The sequence below is a fragment of the Trachypithecus francoisi genome, unplaced genomic scaffold, assembly GCF_009764315.1.
Source record: "Trachypithecus francoisi isolate TF-2019V2 unplaced genomic scaffold, Tfra_2.0 Contig01558, whole genome shotgun sequence".
NCBI classification, from domain to species: Eukaryota; Metazoa; Chordata; class Mammalia; order Primates; family Cercopithecidae; genus Trachypithecus; species Trachypithecus francoisi.
This window is the reverse complement of record NW_022681440.1, coordinates 3,396,059-3,414,589: the sequence shown is the minus strand read 5'-3', so window position 1 is coordinate 3,414,589 and position 18,531 is coordinate 3,396,059. Positions and strand designations below refer to the sequence as shown.

At 36.1% G+C, this 18,531-nt stretch overlaps 1 protein-coding gene across 1 annotated transcript in view; it reads right to left on the bottom strand.

Moving 5' to 3' along the window:
- Window positions 1–18,531, bottom strand: part of CSMD1 (CUB and Sushi multiple domains 1) — a 2,074,981-nt gene that overhangs the window by 661,417 nt on the left and 1,395,033 nt on the right. Inside the window, exon 8 of the mRNA XM_033177634.1 lies at window positions 4,102–4,189. Coding sequence (XP_033033525.1) covers window positions 4,102–4,189 — 88 coding nt within the window. The remainder of the gene's footprint in view (window positions 1–4,101; window positions 4,190–18,531) is intronic.

The following is an 18,531-nucleotide window of genomic DNA, read 5'->3' as shown; positions in this document are numbered from 1 at the left end:
TAATCAGAAGGGAAAATATAATGTAATTTAAGCTGCATGAAAATAAAAACACAGCTTATCAAAATTGAAGAGATGCAGCCAAAGCATTCCTTAGAGGAAAATTCATAGCAGTAGACACCCATATTTCGAAAAAATAAAGGTCTTAAATTACTGACCTCAGCTTCAACCTTAAGAGACTAGAAAAAGAAGAACAAATGGAGCCCATAGTAAACAGAGGAAATAAATTAATAAGAGGTCAGAGCAGAAATCAATGAAATTAAAGACAAACTAAACAATAGATAAATGTATATAAAAATAAATTGCATTTTTTGGAGAAGTTCAATAATGTTGACATGTTAATAGCCAGATGGACCAAGTAAGATTTTTTTTAAATTACGAATATCAAGAATTTGAGCTGTGAAACTGCTACTCATTTATAGGATAATAAAGAAAAATAAGAATAATTTTAAGCCAACAAATTTGACAACTTAGATGAAATTTTAAAATTTCTTGAAAGATACACACTATCAAAGCTCACTGAAGTAGAAGTAGATAATCTACATAAGCCTGTATGTAGAAAAGAAGTTCAACCTGTAATTTAAAAGCTACTTATAAGAAAATTCCAATTCCAGGTAGCTTCCCCGGTGAATTATTCCAAACATTTAGCAATGAAATATTAACAATTATAAAAAACTCTTCTATGGTATTCCAGAGGACAGAACACTTTTCAATTAATTTTGAGACCATTATTACTCTGACAGGAACAAAAAAAAGTCTTTGTAAGAAAGGACTACTGCCTATGATAACTCACAAACATACCTGTAAAAAACTAAACATTTTAACAAGTCAAATTCAATAATCCATAAAAAGAAAAATACATCATTACAAATTAATTTTATTCCAGAATATTAGTTTATTTTTAACATTGGGAAATCAGTTAAGTCCTCACATTCACAAAATATACAAACAAAAAATGGTCATCTCAATAGATGTAGGAGCAGCTTTTGAAATAATTCCAAATTCATGTCTGATTAAAACACACATACACACACACACACCCCCCTCAAAATATTACAAATAGAAGGATAGTTCCTCAACCTAATAAAGGGCATCTATGAAAAACCAACAAGCAATGTTATAATTATAATGAAAGCCAGAATACTTTCCACCTAAGCTCAGGAATAAAGGCAGAGATGTCTCACCATTTCTATTCAGTCTTGTAAAATAGTTTCTAACCACTGCACTTAAACAAGAGAAAGAAGTAAAGAAATTCAGATTGGAAAGCAAAAATTAAAAATCCTTTTAGTTATAGATAACAAAATCACCTAGGGAGAAAGTTCTAAGAAATCTATCAAAAAAGCTACTATAACTAGCTTATCTCTGTTATGTATATATTTGTATACACATACACACACCATAGATGATACAAATAACATTTTACATGTGTATTTAATTTAAGAGAAAATGTAATCTTTCAAAGCATTTTCCCAGGTGTTACCGTATTTGATTGCTATTGCTACAAACATAGAGACATATAAACAACATAATGATTTCCCAAAAAGCTAGGAAAGTGACAGATTGAAATTATGTTCTGAGATAAAGTTCTACAGAAATCTTACCTATATTCCATCCCTGAAGGGCCATACATCTGCACAACCTAGATTCTCGCTACCTCCACCCCAGCCAGATCAACACAGCACTCAGAGTTAATGTACATCCTGAATTTAAACCTCTTTTTCAGAAATAAGTCTAATCTGAGAATGAAATGGAGTAAAGATTGGCTGACTCACCTAGGATATGACTAAAAGTTTCATTATTACCCTTGTGCTAAGGAGACATTGGTACCTGAATAGTCACAACTCCCCTGTTAACTTTTATAGCTTAAGCATTTTCTCTGTCATTTTTTTTTTAACATGAAATGCAATTTGAAGAATTTGGTATTCTCAGATATGAGTTAATTTGTTTTTAAAATACAGCTCTACAAAATTGACCAAAGAAGTTTCTAGGTTTCTGAGATGACAGGATACAAGATGGGCAGTTCCCCTGACACACAAAGTACATTTGATACGGAGAAGAGTTTATTTGTGCCACACACAGTTTTAGTCACTGAAGATGCAAAGATAAGACACTCTTCATTCTGGAGACGCTTAAGACAGGTGAGAAAACAGATATGTGAGCACATCGTGATGATGCACTGTTGTCAACTCTAACAAAGGGACACAGAAGGAAAGGGAAGGGAAGCAGGAAGAAGATTTTTCCTCAACAAGAGGGACATGAAAGAGGTGACTGTTGACACAAGGAAGGAAGACATAGAATGAAAAGCCCTTGGAAGAATGTGCAATTTTATCGGGTTGCTTTGTTTTTGAAAGAGATAAAATTCCTGAATGACTTCAAATGATCACTATTTTATAATATGATACTGGAAACCAGCATCCTTCTTTTAGCTATGAGCTGGTTCATCCATGCACCACACTCACTGGATTGCTCATAACTCTTCACAACCAACTCTTCCTCTGGAGAACTTCCCTGAGCCAAAGGAAGGAAGTCATTGATTGACAGGCAGGAAGGTGGGTACAAAAGGTGAGGCCTGTCTGTCAGTACAACTTGTAGCCCAGAACTCCCCATGGGAACAGACTGAAGTGAGTCTCCAGTAAAAGCATCTTTCTGCTTAGATTTTTACTCCAATTCTATTCCACTTCCTCTACTCTGCTCCTCCTGAGAGCACTTTTCCAATAAATTACTTCAATAAGAATTTTCATCTCAAGCTCTGCCTCAGAGGGACTTCAGCGAAACCACAAACTTCTTATATATTAGTCAAGATGTGCAATAGTTAACCTATATCCATTCCAACACTCTATTTCTTCATATCTATACTTTGTATCCTTTTCAGGTAAAATAATACACCATTTTACCAACTTCATTATAGACACACTGCCATTTTTTTATTTTTCTATTCTTTTTAAAACTACCGTTGTTACTCCAATTTTATTAAATAACATTCCTTCTTCCCTCTCTAATAGTATCAGTACTTTTCTTCCATTTGTAGGCCACTTCAGTAGCCTTAGCTTTCTGAACCTTTTTAAATTTTTTTTTCAAAAATGGTGACATTGTAAGAAGGAAAAACACGTGTCTTGCTTCTCTTTACTATTTTATTTTATAGCTGCTTCTAATAATAGTATCCATCTTGTAAGATGGAAAATGTGACAATTCTTGAACTCACTGCAATCAGTGTAAAAATCTAAAGTAATAGGACTATTATCACTACTGTATTCATAACGTAGCAACAGAAAATCAGTATCATCATAATCCTAGTAAAATGATTCACATTTTCTGAATAAACTTTATTGGCTGATACTAACATTCATCATTCCTAAAGTTTTTTAATGAAATAACTATGAGGCGATAATTAAATATTTTACCTTCTATCTTTAAACATTAAAAAATTGGAATATGAGATTTACATGGTTTGGCTGTGTCCCCACCCAAATCTCATCTTGAATTGTAGCACCCATAATCTCCACATGTTGTGGGAGGGACCGGTGAGAGGTAATTGAATCATGGGTACAGTTACCCTCATGCTGTTCTCATGGTGGTGAGTTCTCACGAGATCTGATGGTTTTTTAAGGGGATTTTTCTCCACTTTGCTCATTCTTCTCCTTCCTGTCGCCATATGAAGAAGGATGTGTTTGCTTACCCTTCTGTCATGATTATAAGGTTCCTGAGACCTCCTCAGCCATGCTGAATTATAAGTCAATTAAACCTCTTTCCTTTATAAATTACCCAGTCTCTGGTATGTCTTTATTAGCAGTGTGAGAAGAGACTAATACAGAAAATTTAACAGATTATAAACAAAAAATAAACTCTCTGAAGACAAATTTTGGTTACACATATTTAGAGCTAAATTTTTATTATTGGTTCCTAGATTATAAGGTGCTGACTCTAGAGTACCTGAAATTTTTCAGTATGATATGTTTTAGAATTCTACAGATAATATAGTTGCATAATGATTGCCAAGTTTTATCTTTACCTCAAAAGAACAAAAGAGTTAAACTAAACTTCAAGCTGAAATTATATATCTCTTAAAAATAACATGCTTTTTTCCATCACTATTGTATCTCTTACCTGAAGTCAGAACCTGCTCTTCTACCATTTTCTGGAATCCCAGGATCTGGACACATGTCAGAGACCAATGCAACACCTCCTTGGCTCACTGTCATAGAGAGAAACAGTGTTAAAATGTTGTAGTTATTGAGGAAATACCCAGATAAAAAATGTATTCTAGGCATTTTCAGTTCTTTAATGATAATGACTTAAAATGTGATCTCCAAAGGAATTAAGACACCTTAAATACATTCAAATAAATGTTTATATTCTCCTTGGTGAAAATCAAAGATGTGTTTTCCAGTGAAAGGATGATAATCTTTGGTTTTATTTCTCTTATTTTTAAGATGTCAAAATTTAATAAAAAATCTCATTTGTTCCTTATGACTACTTTTACACCAGGTTACAATTAACAGCATGATGAGAAAAATAGCATTATGAGAAAAATGCATGCACTTAGAGAGAAGAAAGCCTTCACTCATTCCCATAGATGACAACAGAGATGATATTTACTAAGTTCTATACAAAAGATACTTTAAGTAACATTACATATATTTTAAACATTGAAGTATTTATCATTGAACTAAAACCCATAATGGTTTCTTTGTTCAAGTGCACTGATTATTTCCTGAATTTCACGAAAAACCTTTTCTCCTGTTGGGACTTGCACCCAACAGGATGCAATGTTGGGACTGTGATGACAGAATAATTTTTAAAGAACTCATTTGTTTATTGGATAGAGTGGCTGTCAACTCAAAATTCATTTCACCCTGTATAATTTGTGCAATCAAACTAAGGCATTTCTTTTTTACTTTTCCCAGGAATTTGCTTAGCAGAGGGCTTGGGACCCAATTCAGTATAATGAGATGTGAGGGGAAGTCCACAGCAGTACTTCTGGGAAACATTGCAGGATGCTAATAAAGTGCATATCTATTTTACTCTGAAAATTTCTGTGTCCAGGTTTCAAATGTAGAACTATTGGTGTGATTTTGCTATAATCTGAGGGAGATAACAGCATGTATGGAATAGAAAAGATGTGTTAACAGCCTGGACCTGCTACCTTATTTTTGAGGCAGAAAATCAACCAATTTAGGAGTAATATTGCAATTCTGAACATTCTGTTGTATTTATTATAGTTTATTTGCTATAGTTTAAATCTATTGCATAGTTGATTCTATTATTTGCAGCTGAAAGGTGTACATATAAACATATATTTTCTCATACATATTTTAAATGATTCCATAAGAAGAAAAGAATATGCCTGGGTATATGTGGAACTCGTGGAGCATTTGATTAAAACTATGCATAAAACAACAGTAATTATAGCAAGTTTAATTTAGTTTGTTTTGAGTCAGGGTCTAACTCTGTTGCCCAGGTGGGAGTGCAGTGGCACAATCATGGATCTGCAGCCTCAACCTCCCAGAATCAAGCAATACTCCCACCTCAGCCTCCCTAATAGCTGGTAGCACAGGCTTGTGCCACCATGCCCAGATAATTAAAAAGAAATCTTTTGTAGAGATGGAGTCTAACTATATTGCCCAGACTGGTCTCAAACCCCTGGCTCAAGTGACACTCCCACCGTAGCCTCCTAAAGTGCTAGGATTGCAGACATGTGCAACCACGCCCAGTCAAAATTTATCTTTCATTGCTAAGTTAGAATAAATTTGGGTAACAATATAATCCTTCATTAAACACAAATTATATTTTATATATTATGTGGTTTCATTCTTAGTAAGTACTTCACTATTCCAAATAGGTTAGATATTTTTTAGGTATTTTTATTTCTTTTTTAAAATAAGTTTCTTTTATAACATCTAAACATTATTTTGCTGCATGATGTGAGAATTATCTTGAATTTCAAAATTTTATTTTCTAAATGTTTAATTTTCTCAATATTACATCAAAATAATCCAGCAAGTTTGGTGATAGCATCAGTAGACAGTGAGAAAGAAAGCTCCAGACCCATATTTCCCCACGGAAACAGCAAAGAAATGACTACCGAAAGATTAAAATAATTTTATAGGAGCCCTAAATAACAGTAAAGCATCTATAACAACCAAGCAAATGCCCAGTGAGAAAAAAGATATTCGAAATAGGACTGTATTTCATGATGTTTTACTCTCCCTTGTTTCATACCATGACTTGTGCGGCACAGTGCAGTTGAGAGGAAGCGGCCAGATGACTAGTTTCCTCTCTAGGGATGGAGAAGCAGAGGGAAAGTGGCTGGCAGCACGATGGTCTCTCTGTGGGCTGCCTGAGAGACTGAGCTCTGTCTTTGCAGGTCAGATGAGGAAGGGCAGCATAATTGGGATCTCTGGCTAGAAGCCATGAGAGGCTGTGACAAGCACTGCTGTATAGAAAACTGCAGCAAAATTGCAAACCCATGGGTACCTTGGTGTAAGGGATTCCAGGCAGAGGAACACAATAGAACACATATATAAGGTCCCAATGAGAAGATGAGATGAGATTCTTTGGAATATTATTGTGTTTAAAAGCAGCTGGGGAAAAAAATGAAATCAAAAACACAACAAAAGCTACACACAAACCCAGACAGGACGTGTGCCCCCTCAAAACCTGAAAACACCTAAAGTCTTCAGCCCAGATTGATCTGAAGGCTCAGAGGCCCACTAATTAGTGAACATTTTCTACTATATTCTGCAAAGATTGAGGGTGGTAGTTAATTCTTTTCAAATGCTTATTTTTTAACAAAAATCACAAAGCATACAAAGAAACAAGAAAACAGGCCATTCAAAGGGTCGAAATAAATCTCCAGATACAGTCACTGAAGAAACATATGCATCAGACTTACTAGAAAATGAATTTACAACAATGATTACAGATATGAATTTAAACTAATGGATATAAACTTTCCAAATTTGAGGAAAGACATAGATACACAAATTCAAGGAGCTTAATGAACTCCTAGTAGGATCAACATAAAGAGATCCACAGCAAGAGACATAATAATCAAACTGTTAAGAGCCAAAGAAAAAGAGAGAATCTTAAAAGCAGAAAGAGAAAAGCAAGTCCTCATAAACAAGGGATCCATAATAAGACTATCAACAGATTTCTCCACAGACATTTCACAGGTTAGAAAGCAAATGGATAGGCTGGGTGCAGTGGCTCACACCTGTCATTCCAGCACTTTGGGAGGCCAAGGTGGGTGGATCACTTGAGGTCAGGAATTCAAGACTGGCCTGGCCAACATGGTGAAACCCCATTTCTACTAAAAAGACAAAAATTGGCCTGGCATGATGGCAGGCACCTATAATCCCAGGGAGGTTGAGACAGGAGAATAGCTTGAACCTGGGAGGCAGAGGTTGCAGTGAGCTGAGATTGCACCCCTGCACTCTAGGCTGGGCAACAGAGCAAGGCTCCATCTGAAAAAAAGAAAAGAAAAAGAAAAAGAAAAGAGAAAAGAAAAGAAAGCAATGGATAATACATTTAATTGCTGAAAAAATGTCCACTGAGAATTCTACATCTAGGAAAACTATCCTTCAAAAATGAAAGGGAAATTAAGACATTCCCAGACAATCAAAATACGAGTGAGTTTATTACCAATATATGTTTCCTACAAGAAAGTCCTTCAATTTGAAATGAAAGGGCACTACCCAGTCACTTGAAGACTCAAGAAGAGAGAGGGGGCTGGGCGCGGTGGCTCAAGCCTGTAATCCCAGCACTTTGGGAGGCCGAGACGGGCGGATCACGAGGTCAGGAGATCAAGACCATCCTGGCTAATACAGTGAAACCCCATCTCTACTAAAAAAATACAAAAAACTAGCCGGGCACGGTGGCGGGCGCCTGTAGTCCCAGCTACTCTGGAGGCTGAGGCAGGAGAATGGCGGGAACCCGGGAGGCGGAGCTTGCAGTGAGCTGAGATCCGGCCACTGCATTCCAGCCTGGGCGACAGAGCGAGACTCCGTCTCAAAAAAAAAAAGAAGAGAGAGGGTCCCTAGTACAGGTAAATACATGAAAATAAATGTAAAAAAATTATAGTAAGTTTGACTTAAAACCTCCATTTTCATTTTCTACAGTATTTAAAAATAAATGTATAAAATAATTATGCATTTATGCTAATAGTTACATTATATATAAAGATGTAATTTATGACAGCAATAGCATAAAGGGAGCAGACTTGTAAGGATCGAAGTTTTTGTATCCGATTGAAGTTAAACTGGTGTCAATTTAAGATACTGCCATCATTGTAGGAGGTTATATGTAATCTCCATGGAAACCATAAAGAAAATATTTATAGAACACGTAAAAAAGAAATGAGGAGAGGATCACAATGTGACACTACAAAAAGATCAACTAAACATAGAGGACAATAGTAATGGGTCAAATGAAGGACAAAAATGCTAAAAGACATATGAAAACTGAATAACAGCAAAATGGTAAAAGTAAGAGCTACCCTTTAAATAATTATTTTAAATATAAATGGATTTAACTCCCTGTTTTAGGCTGAATTATGTCCCTCCTCCCCACAAAGAGTTATACACTGAAGTTCTAACCACCAGTACCTCACAAACGACTATATTTGGAGATAGAGACTTTGAAGAGGTAATTAAAGAAGAGGCTCCTTAAAGTGAGCCCTAATCCAACATGACTGGTGCCCTTCAAAGAAGGGGAAGTTAGGACATGAACACATAAAGGAAAGTTCATGTGAAGACAGGAAGAACAGAGCCCATCCACAAATCAAGGAGAGAGGGCTTAGAAGAAACCAACACTGCCCAAACCTTGATCTCAGACTTCTACCCTCTAGGACTGTGGTAAAGTGAATCTCTGTTGTTTAAGCCACTCAGTGAGTAGTGTGGTACTTTCTTTATGGGAGTCCTGGAAAAAGAATCACTCCCAAACCAAAGACATAGGTTGGCAGGACGCGTTGAATAGTAAGTTAATAAGTAACAGGACCCAACTGTATGTTGCCCACAAGAGACTCACTTTAGGCATAAGGACACACAGAGGTTAAAAACGAAGAATAATCAAAGTCAGAGAGCCAGAAAGTAGAATGATGGTTTTGTCAGGGGCTGGGGCAAAGGGAAGGAGAGAAGAAATATAAGGTGTTATTGTGTAAAGTATTTCAGCAGAGTATGATGAAAATTTGGGGAGATGAATAGTGGTGATGGATGTACAACAGCATCAATATATTTAAAGCCATAGAACTGCATGAATTTTCTTTTTCTTTTTTTTTTTTAACTTTTTTTTTCATTTTTTGAGACAGAATCTTGTTCTGTTGCCCAGGCTGGAATGCAGTGGCACAATCATGGCTCAATGCAGCCTCAATCTTCCCTGCTCCAGCGATCTTCCCAAACAGCTGCAACTACAGGCGCATGCCACCACTCCCCGCTCATGTTTTTTATTATTATTATTATTATTATTATTATTCTGTAGAAAAAGGGTTTCATCACATTGCCCAGGCTGGTCTCAAACTCCTGGGCTCAAGCAATTCTCCCACCTCGACCTCCCAAAGTGCTGGGATTACAGTGAGTTATCATGTCCAGCTAGAAGTTTATGCTTATAATGGTTAAAACCAACAAGTGTGATGTTACTTCTATCTTTTGTCTCTCTCTCTTTCCTTGTGTGTGTGCATTTTTTTTTTTTTTTTTTTTTTTGAGACGGAATCTCGCTCTGCCTCCCAGGCTGGAGTGCAGTGGCCGGATCTCAGCTCACTGCAAGCTCCGCCTCCCGGGTTCCCGCCATTCTCCTGCTTCAGCCTCCCGAGTAGCTGGGACTACAGGCGCCGCCACCTCGCCTGGCTAGTTTTTTGTATTTTTAGTGGAGACGGGGTTTCACTGTGTTAGCCAGGATGATCTCGATCTCCTGACTTCGTGATCCGCCCGCCTCGGCCTTCCAAAGTGCTGGGATTACAGGCTTGAGCCACCGCGCCCGGCCGTGTGTGTTTATTTCTATCATTCTGATCCTCTATTACTTTTTTCTGCAACCCCAGGTTTTCGTCTGTACTACGTGCTGGGGTACAGTTCTCAGTCAGTAAGCAGTGGTCTACTACTGGCTCTCTAAAGCTTATCTCCTAAACGTGTTTAGTTTCAACAGTTTCAAACTGGAATGCAGAATGTTATTTCTGCCATGTTTATTCTTCCTGCCATCACTGGCTAGATGTCTTCTTTACTCCCTCAAGCAAAATCATTATTGCTCTGGCAAATTAAAACCACTTCATCAAGATGAATGGCTACCATTGATGTTTGTCAGAAATAATAGACTCTAGGTTGGTAGACTCATCGCACTTTTCCACAATACCCAGACTGGTTGAAAATGCAACACCAAGGCTGACAAAGGTCCACTTTTATTTCTCCTTTTCTATTTTTTTCTCACAAGGAATAGTAGTTAAAAGAAAGGTGAGAAATTGGAGCTACCTGCCCAAGTTGGACAAAAGCATTCTGGATCTTTTTAAAGATAATGCCAAAGTCACTTACTAAAGAAAGGTGACTTAGTCGGAATTCTATGAAAGCGCAAAATGAATTAGACAAGCCTGAATGGATTGCAGATGGTAGAAGCTAACAAAAAGTGATTAGAGATTAAATGTAAAATATGGGTGATTTTCTGAAACAGAGGGAGTTGTTTCCTGTGATAAAGAGTCAGAAAAAGTATGCTGACACACGATATGTGCAAGGAAACAACAGCTCCATAAATCCCAACTACCTATTCCGTCTGCACCGTGAGTCATTGATTCATCTAGACATAAAAGCTTCCAGGTTGGAAAGAGTGATGAATCCACTTCCAGCGGAATCCTCAGTACCTCAGAGAAACATTTTCAAAGAGAGGAATTACTGGGTTTCATATCACTTTAACTCTAATTTTGTTGAGTTATATATTTTCAGATCTCATAGAACACATGACATAGATAGTAATAAATATGTTAAATGTTAGTTAAAACCTTGCAGTGAAAAATCAAAGCTGAAAATATCAATAGATGGGTTGATTACACACTATTAATACTAAAGAAAGCTATAAAATTATGGAAGTGAATGATCAGATATAAATTAGACAGTTTGTAAAAGAGTTTCAATGAATTTGATTTTTTTTTTTTTTTTTGAGACAGAGTCTCGCTCTGTCGCCCGGGCTGGAGTCCAGTGGCGCGATCTCTGCTCACTGCAAGCTCCGCCTCCCGGGTTTACGCCATTCTCCTGCCTCAGCCTCTCGAGTAGCTGGGACTACAGGCGCCCACCATCTCGCCCGGCTAGTTTTTTGTATTTTTTTTTTTAGTAGAGACGGGGTTTCACCGTGTAGACCAGGATGGTCTCGATCTCCTGACCTCGTGATCCACCCGTCTCGGCCTCCCAAAGTGCTGGGATTACAGGCTTGAGCCACCGCGCCCGGCCACAATGAATTTGATTTTAAAAGTGTAAATTATATATTTTTTAAATGACTTTTTCAAAGCATGTTGATTTACAATACCCCATTAGATCTGCACAAAACCTTGTGACTCTGTAGGGCAGTAAAGAAAATTCTTATTCATCAAATTACCCTGCCGTTTGGGGACATGCCATATAAGTATCAATTAAACCTCAGCACGAATTTCTTTGTATCAAACTATACAGGTAGAGCAGGTGCCATCGTGAATAAAGCAAGTGTCTGAAAAGAAGTATAAGCAACTACTTCTATGACAAAGATTAGAAACAAATAAATTATTGGAGATAAGATTTATATGAGTTAATAATCAGAAATAATTACAAATGAAGTGCTGAGAATAATGACAATGATATAAAATTAAACTTATATGTTTGCTAGAAACTCTTAGTATCATTTCCGTATGTTTTGAAATTTAATCCATATAATCAGTCTATGAATTTTTAATATTAAACCCATTTTACAGGAAAGAAAACTGAAGCCAGAGTTAAGAATGAGTTGACTCCAGGGCTTGGTTCATGCCTGTAATCCTAAGCACTTTGGGAGGCCGAGGCGGGTGGATCACCCGAGGTCAGGAGTTCAAGACCAGCTTGAACAACATGGAGAAACCCTATCTCTACTAAAAATAAAAAAAAATTAGGAGGCTGAGGCAGGAGAATCGCTTGAACTCGGGAGGCGGGGGTTGCAGTAAGCTGAGATCGCGCAATTGTACTCCAGCCTGGGTGACAAAGCAAAACGCAAAAAAAAAAAAAATAAAAAATAAAAAAAAGAATGCCTTTCCGTACTCTGGCCATAATTACCTTACGAGACATTCTGCGTTGAAGGGCTTCATAAACTAGAGAGACACTTTCAGTTAATAAAAACTTTTTTATTTCTTAACAGTTGCATTCCTTTCATAAAATTTAGTTAAAAATACACTGAGCATGCAAAAGAAAAGTGAAGAGGTGCTTTCATTTATATTCCCAACCAAACGTACACATGGGAGGCCATATGGTTTGAACCATGAGGCTTTAGTCCAAACCATCTGGTAGTGATTTTCCTTCCACTAAGAGAAAAAAAAAGGCTTTCCACGGAGAATATAATCCACCTTTAGAGAACTAGAGCCATAAATTGGCTTGAATGTTAAATCTCTATGTAAGGTGCCATTTTGAGTTAAATGTTGATTTATATTTCGGATAAACAAACCAATATAAGAGCCATTTAGATAAATTCACACTTTTTAGCATGGAGGCACTTACAATTTATTATTATTGTATATTTTCATTGTTGCTACTTGTTTCTTCAGAGATGTACAGGTGTATTTCAGTTGGATCAGTTTTGAGACAAATTCTAACCACTTAAGCCTTCAGAGAGGTGACATGTTTTTAGCTGCATAACCATCAGGAAGGTGGTTATACAGAACATATTCTCACTGAACTTTTTAGTAGCCGTCTCCCCACTCTATTGATGAGCTTTGGATGAGTTGACAGCCCACTCTAGAATATGTCTTTGAGGGACACTATAGACTTCAGACCTTCCTGCTATACTCAGTTTGAAATGTCAACACTGACAGCTTTTTCCTTCAGCATTTTATAGACTCTGTATTATCTCATTGAATTGAAAAGTAATAGCTCCATTTTAATATATTTCTCCTCTTTGATCTGCAGGAGGTCTGTATCTCAGCAAGAATGAAACTTTGTCATGTCACACCCTTCTTCAAAACCTAATAACTTGATTAGATGACAATTTCAACAATAAGAAAATGTTGCCATTGTAATAATCTATTTCTTATAGCTATAAGAGGATAATTTTGATTTACGGCACCTATGGAGATATTTCTTCATGCATAACAGATTTTTTTTTTTGCTGTTTTTACAGAATATTTGTACAGTCTCTAGCAGTAGTTGTTTTTCCTCATAGTAGTAATCAAATGTTTACAAGTTCTATAAAAATATATAAAATAAGAATTGTTGACACTTGGAGGATAAAGTCCTACTATCAGAGCAATGTGAGAAGTTTTAAATGAATAGTTCACACAGAAATAAGTTGCTCAGCACATATTGCTTGTAAATTTATTGTTTTAGATCTCATATTAATGGATCTCCAACTGGACATGAAGCTTCCAACCTGAGTGAGAGGCAAGGGCTGGATTTTCCAGGTGTTTAATTCATCACATTGCCAGATTTTTTGGTCTGGCCCCTCTTTCCTCTCCCACTACACACCTTAATGTGCTGACTTTAAAAACACAAGTGGTTGATCACCCGTTATCATAATTCCTATGCCCCAATTTTACCCATGTTCTCGGGTCTCTAATTCAACTGCCATGGTCTTAAATCAAGCTCTCTTTTAGTTTATAGAAATTTATTTTTAAAAAATACATTTCAGCTTCTAATGCTATGTCCTAAAATATAAAACTGATAAACCAAAAAAATTAATGATTCTATTGTACATAAAAATAAAACGATTTGGCATTCGGAATCTTCAGTCATTCCAACATTATTCTTACCACTTCCTGCAGAGATCCTATGGCCTCAGTAGTTTTGAACACTGCAGATTCTTACACTGTCTTTATTTATTTTTAACATGGTCTCCCCTAGATTATTTTTTCTATCAGAGGGAAAACAAGTAGATTTTTCACAAGGGCTGATATTAACAATTGTCTTTCCAACTGATATATCACGGAAGCAGCAAATGTTCAAAGGGGAAATATTTTCCTTATAAAGCTTCAAATGAAACCAAGATGTTTATTTACTGTATGAATAAAATAAAAAATAAGAATATTCTAGTATAAAATCAGTGTAAATGACCTTAACAAAATTAATGGCACTGAACATTTTGCCAGAGCCTGGAGAATCGTCCTTATCACCATCTGTCTGATTGCACGTGATGCTCTGAGATGTTCCCGGGAATGTACATTGGCAGCACCAAAGAGAGACATCTCCATGCCTCCCGCTGGCTCCTGCAAATGCAGGATGACCGTCACCTGGGGAGAGCACCAGCTTAGCTGGAGGACTGAGGGCCTGTCATTTCTGCTTTAGTCTCCTTTTGCACATTTAAGAACTCTAGACTTAAGACTCAGAAACGGTTTTGGGGGCTCACTCAAAGATATCTTACAGGATGCTGAATTATTCCTGGTCTCCTCCTCACAGTGAAAGCCGCATTTGACTAGGCCAGTTTATAGCACTTGGCATAGAATCTAAAATTCAGGCCAGCAACTTAAAAATGGGAAAAAAAAAATGGGAAAATATCTTGAAGTCATTATCTAATTTATTTTAGAAACATATATAGAGTTATAGTTAAACATATTTAAATATTTATGTAAAATATAATAATTAAATCTTAAAGTTTGTATTTGTCATTCCCTAGATGTAGAAGACCATGAGACATGATCTGAATGATGAGTGTCCACAGAAAGTTTCTTTTTGATAATAGTTCATTAGTGATTTCAGGATCTTGTAAGTACATTCCAATACAGTAAATATAGATAAGTATGTATTATATAATTTATGGATATGTTTTATTACTTTTACATATATTACCTATGTATTCAGAATAAGAGAATAATGTCATTAAAACTTTAAGAGTATATATGTCAAATATAATTTATATATCCAAGTAAATATATACAATAAATAAGAATATTTATATCAATATATAAATATAAGTATTAATAAATCAATACTATTTAATGTTAAGGCTTTATTAAATATTCATATCATAGATGGTTTTAAATACAGTTATACAATGTTTAGTATTTGTTTACCATAGTACAATATATAAGAGGAAATAAATTCAAGCATTTCCTTAAGAGTTTCTGCATTATTTAAAGAGCAGAAATAGTAAATTATTTGGTTGAGAATTTCTGTGATAAACACAGTTTAACACTGTAATTAACATATCAATAACTCCATTTGATGCATTCACTCAAAAATTTAATTCTCTTAGAATATTTGCAGTGCAATTTCACTCTATATACTATTCAGATATTTTGCAGATGTAAAATGGAGAAAGAAAACTGAGTTTGAGATTGCGATAAAAACCTTCTGTGCAGCTGTGGATATCTGCTTTGAAAACACCTAGCTGGGAGACACTTGGGAGAAGTAAAATTGACCACGTGATGCTGTAATACGTGCGTAAGATTTCAGTTTCACAGATCACAAATTATTAAGTTATATTTCCTTAAAGAAATCATGGCATATCACCTCTAGTCCTGAAATCATAGACATTAACATTCACTGAGAAGACTCTGTAGGTTACTTAAAGGTGTGCTATTATTTTTATTGACATAACCTCACCTGAATACATTAGATTGCTTTTAGTATGTTCCTAATCATAGCAAATTATGTACTGGTATCTGTAAATGTGGAAAAGGTAACAATCTAATATTATATTCTATATGTTCTTACAAAAATGTATAAACTTTAATGTATATAAGGAACTATGAGATATTAATAATAAAAACAGGAAGGGTGATCATCTATGCGACATTTTATGGTAAGCACGCTTTTATATATTACATAATTTAAGTGTCACAAAATCTTTATGAGGGAATTATTACTTTGCCTGTTTAAGAAATGAGAAAAGTGAGGGTTGGAATCTGCGTCAGCACATCTTGTTTATTTAGCTGATAAATATACTAAGGTATCTGATTTCAAAGCCCACATTGTTCTTTATACATTAATTCATTGTTTTCACTTTTGACCTTTAGGGGAGCTTTCAGGAGATAATGCTCATTTAGTGACCACAGGTTGAAAAGAAAACTGAAAAGTACTTCACACTCCGTTAATATTTGAACTTACATTGTATATCTAATATGAATTCCTGTGTAAAATATTCAAAAGGACAATGTAATAAAAAGCAGATTACAAAACACAACGTGGTATAAACGTAATTCTATTTTTTTACATAAAATAAACATAGAAAAAGACTGGCAGTGTTGCCGGATATACTGTCTTCACCTTTGTTGACGTGTAAACCCCTCATGGTTACTGAATCTCTACCATGGCAACAACGTGGTTGTAGTTTTCTTTTTTTTTTAATTTGTGTTATAATAATGCCCTACAATGAGAATAGGTTCTTTCCTTAAAGATAAAAACAATCATAAAAACCCAGCAGAGGTTCCAGCCCATGCACACTTCTCTGGAACCATCCCTGCCTGCCCACACCTGCCAAGGATGACCTTACGCCCCTTCCTTGTTCACCACAGCACAGGCCAGTCACGAGGACTTGGCCCAAATTGGGCAAGGCTTCCATTAACCTTAACTCGTGAATTTGAATTATTTTAAAAAATCGTCTGGGTCCTTAAGGTTTACTTCTTGGAGAACTTGAGCTATGATGCACACAGTAATATGAAGCCCTTAGTGATGAAAGCCATGGCTGGGCGGATGCCACCGGGTTGACGGCAGCCACTGAACATCATGGCAAGTGTAGGGGGAGGAAGAGGGAGTGTCTCAGAGGGAGGCAGCTCCTGCAGAGGGGAGGGCATGGGCATCCTCACAGGTGCCCCAAGAAGGGGCAACCTCACAGAAAGAAGCATAGGCACCCTGCAGGTCACGCCACAGCTCATGAGAGCCATACAGAAAAGTGACCAGTGCCTAGAGCCAAATTATTTGTGGCTTCCTAGTTTTGGCACATGTGTCCAAGCCAAGAACACTCATCTCTCTCTTTCTTAAGTGGTTCTAGTAACTCAAATAATCTAAGTTTCTTTTAAAAAGTTATACAAAGCAAAGACAGGAAAAAAAAAAAGAAGAAAAGGAATAGAGTAGGAATCAGAAACAAAAGAAGAAGAAAAGATAAAGAAGGGAAAGAGGATAGAGGAAAAGGAAAGAAAAAGATAAAATAGAATTCTAACCTTGGCTTCACGGAATTCCAAGCCTTGGAGGATAAACAGTTATGGACATGAGAGGAGTGAGAAGTTGGGGGAAGAAGGGATGTACAGAGGAGACACCCAGGCATGACGTGAGCAAAGGCGGAAAGAACCTGGGATGTTCACAGGACGCAGGGGAAACTGCTTGTAAAGGGGAACAGTTTCAGCTGAGAAACAAGAAAACCCAGGTCAGTTACTGAGACAAAGGTTAAACCATGAAGACCCTTTCTGAGTGAGATGCTTAATAGGAAGCAGAGAATCTTATTTACTATTATTATATTTTCTTTCACTGATGCATTCAACTGACATTCAGGTATAGTCTCCTCCATTATTTATATGTGTATTTAGTTACATATAGTTATTGCTGGAAGTTTTGTATATAAGGTCTTTCTCCCTTAAAATATCAACCATGCAATATTACTGGGAAAACTGAATGACATGAAATACACAGTACACCTAGCATTGCTCAATAAAGACAACGTTACAGCAAATACCAGCTTCTCACCTTTTTCTCCTGTAAACAGTTTAGACTAAATTATTTCAGTGCCAATTATTTGCCACATGTGTCCAAGCCAAGAACTCTCATCTGTCTCTTTCTTAAGTGTTTCTAGTAACCCACTTTCAACTTTAATATTCCATCAGTCGATCTCTACGATTCCTATACTCAGGGTTATTTTATCAAGGAATGTTATAATACACAAGTTTACTCTATAAGAGATCACGGAGATAGAAAAGACCACATGATCGGCACAGAAAGAATACAGGTAAAACAATATTATGCTAAAAGAAACATGCACCTTTCATTTTAAAAAGACAGATTACTTGCATACTGTAAGCAAAGGCTAAAAGATATAACTTTGATCCGTCAGAAACACAGGGTTTGATGTCTCAACAAATAAAACTAGTTGTATAGGGAATCACGCCTTTTCACTTAGAAGTAAGTAGATTTAAAATTTCATTTTTACAGTGTTTGTTTGTTGCCTATAGTCTTATTGAATTATATTTAAAAACTGGAAAAATATTTTAACATATTTTTTGAACAGACCCCACAATTTTATTTGTAAAAAGAAAACATTTCAAACTATTATTTTCCTACATGAGTAATCAAAATTCCCATGGAAATAACACTTTAAAATAGAAATAGAAAGTTAACTGTAGCCAGTTTCATTTAGTTATTCAACATCCACTCAGTGAAATGTTGACTGAATACCCCGTACAGACAGGCTCTGCATCAGCTCCCG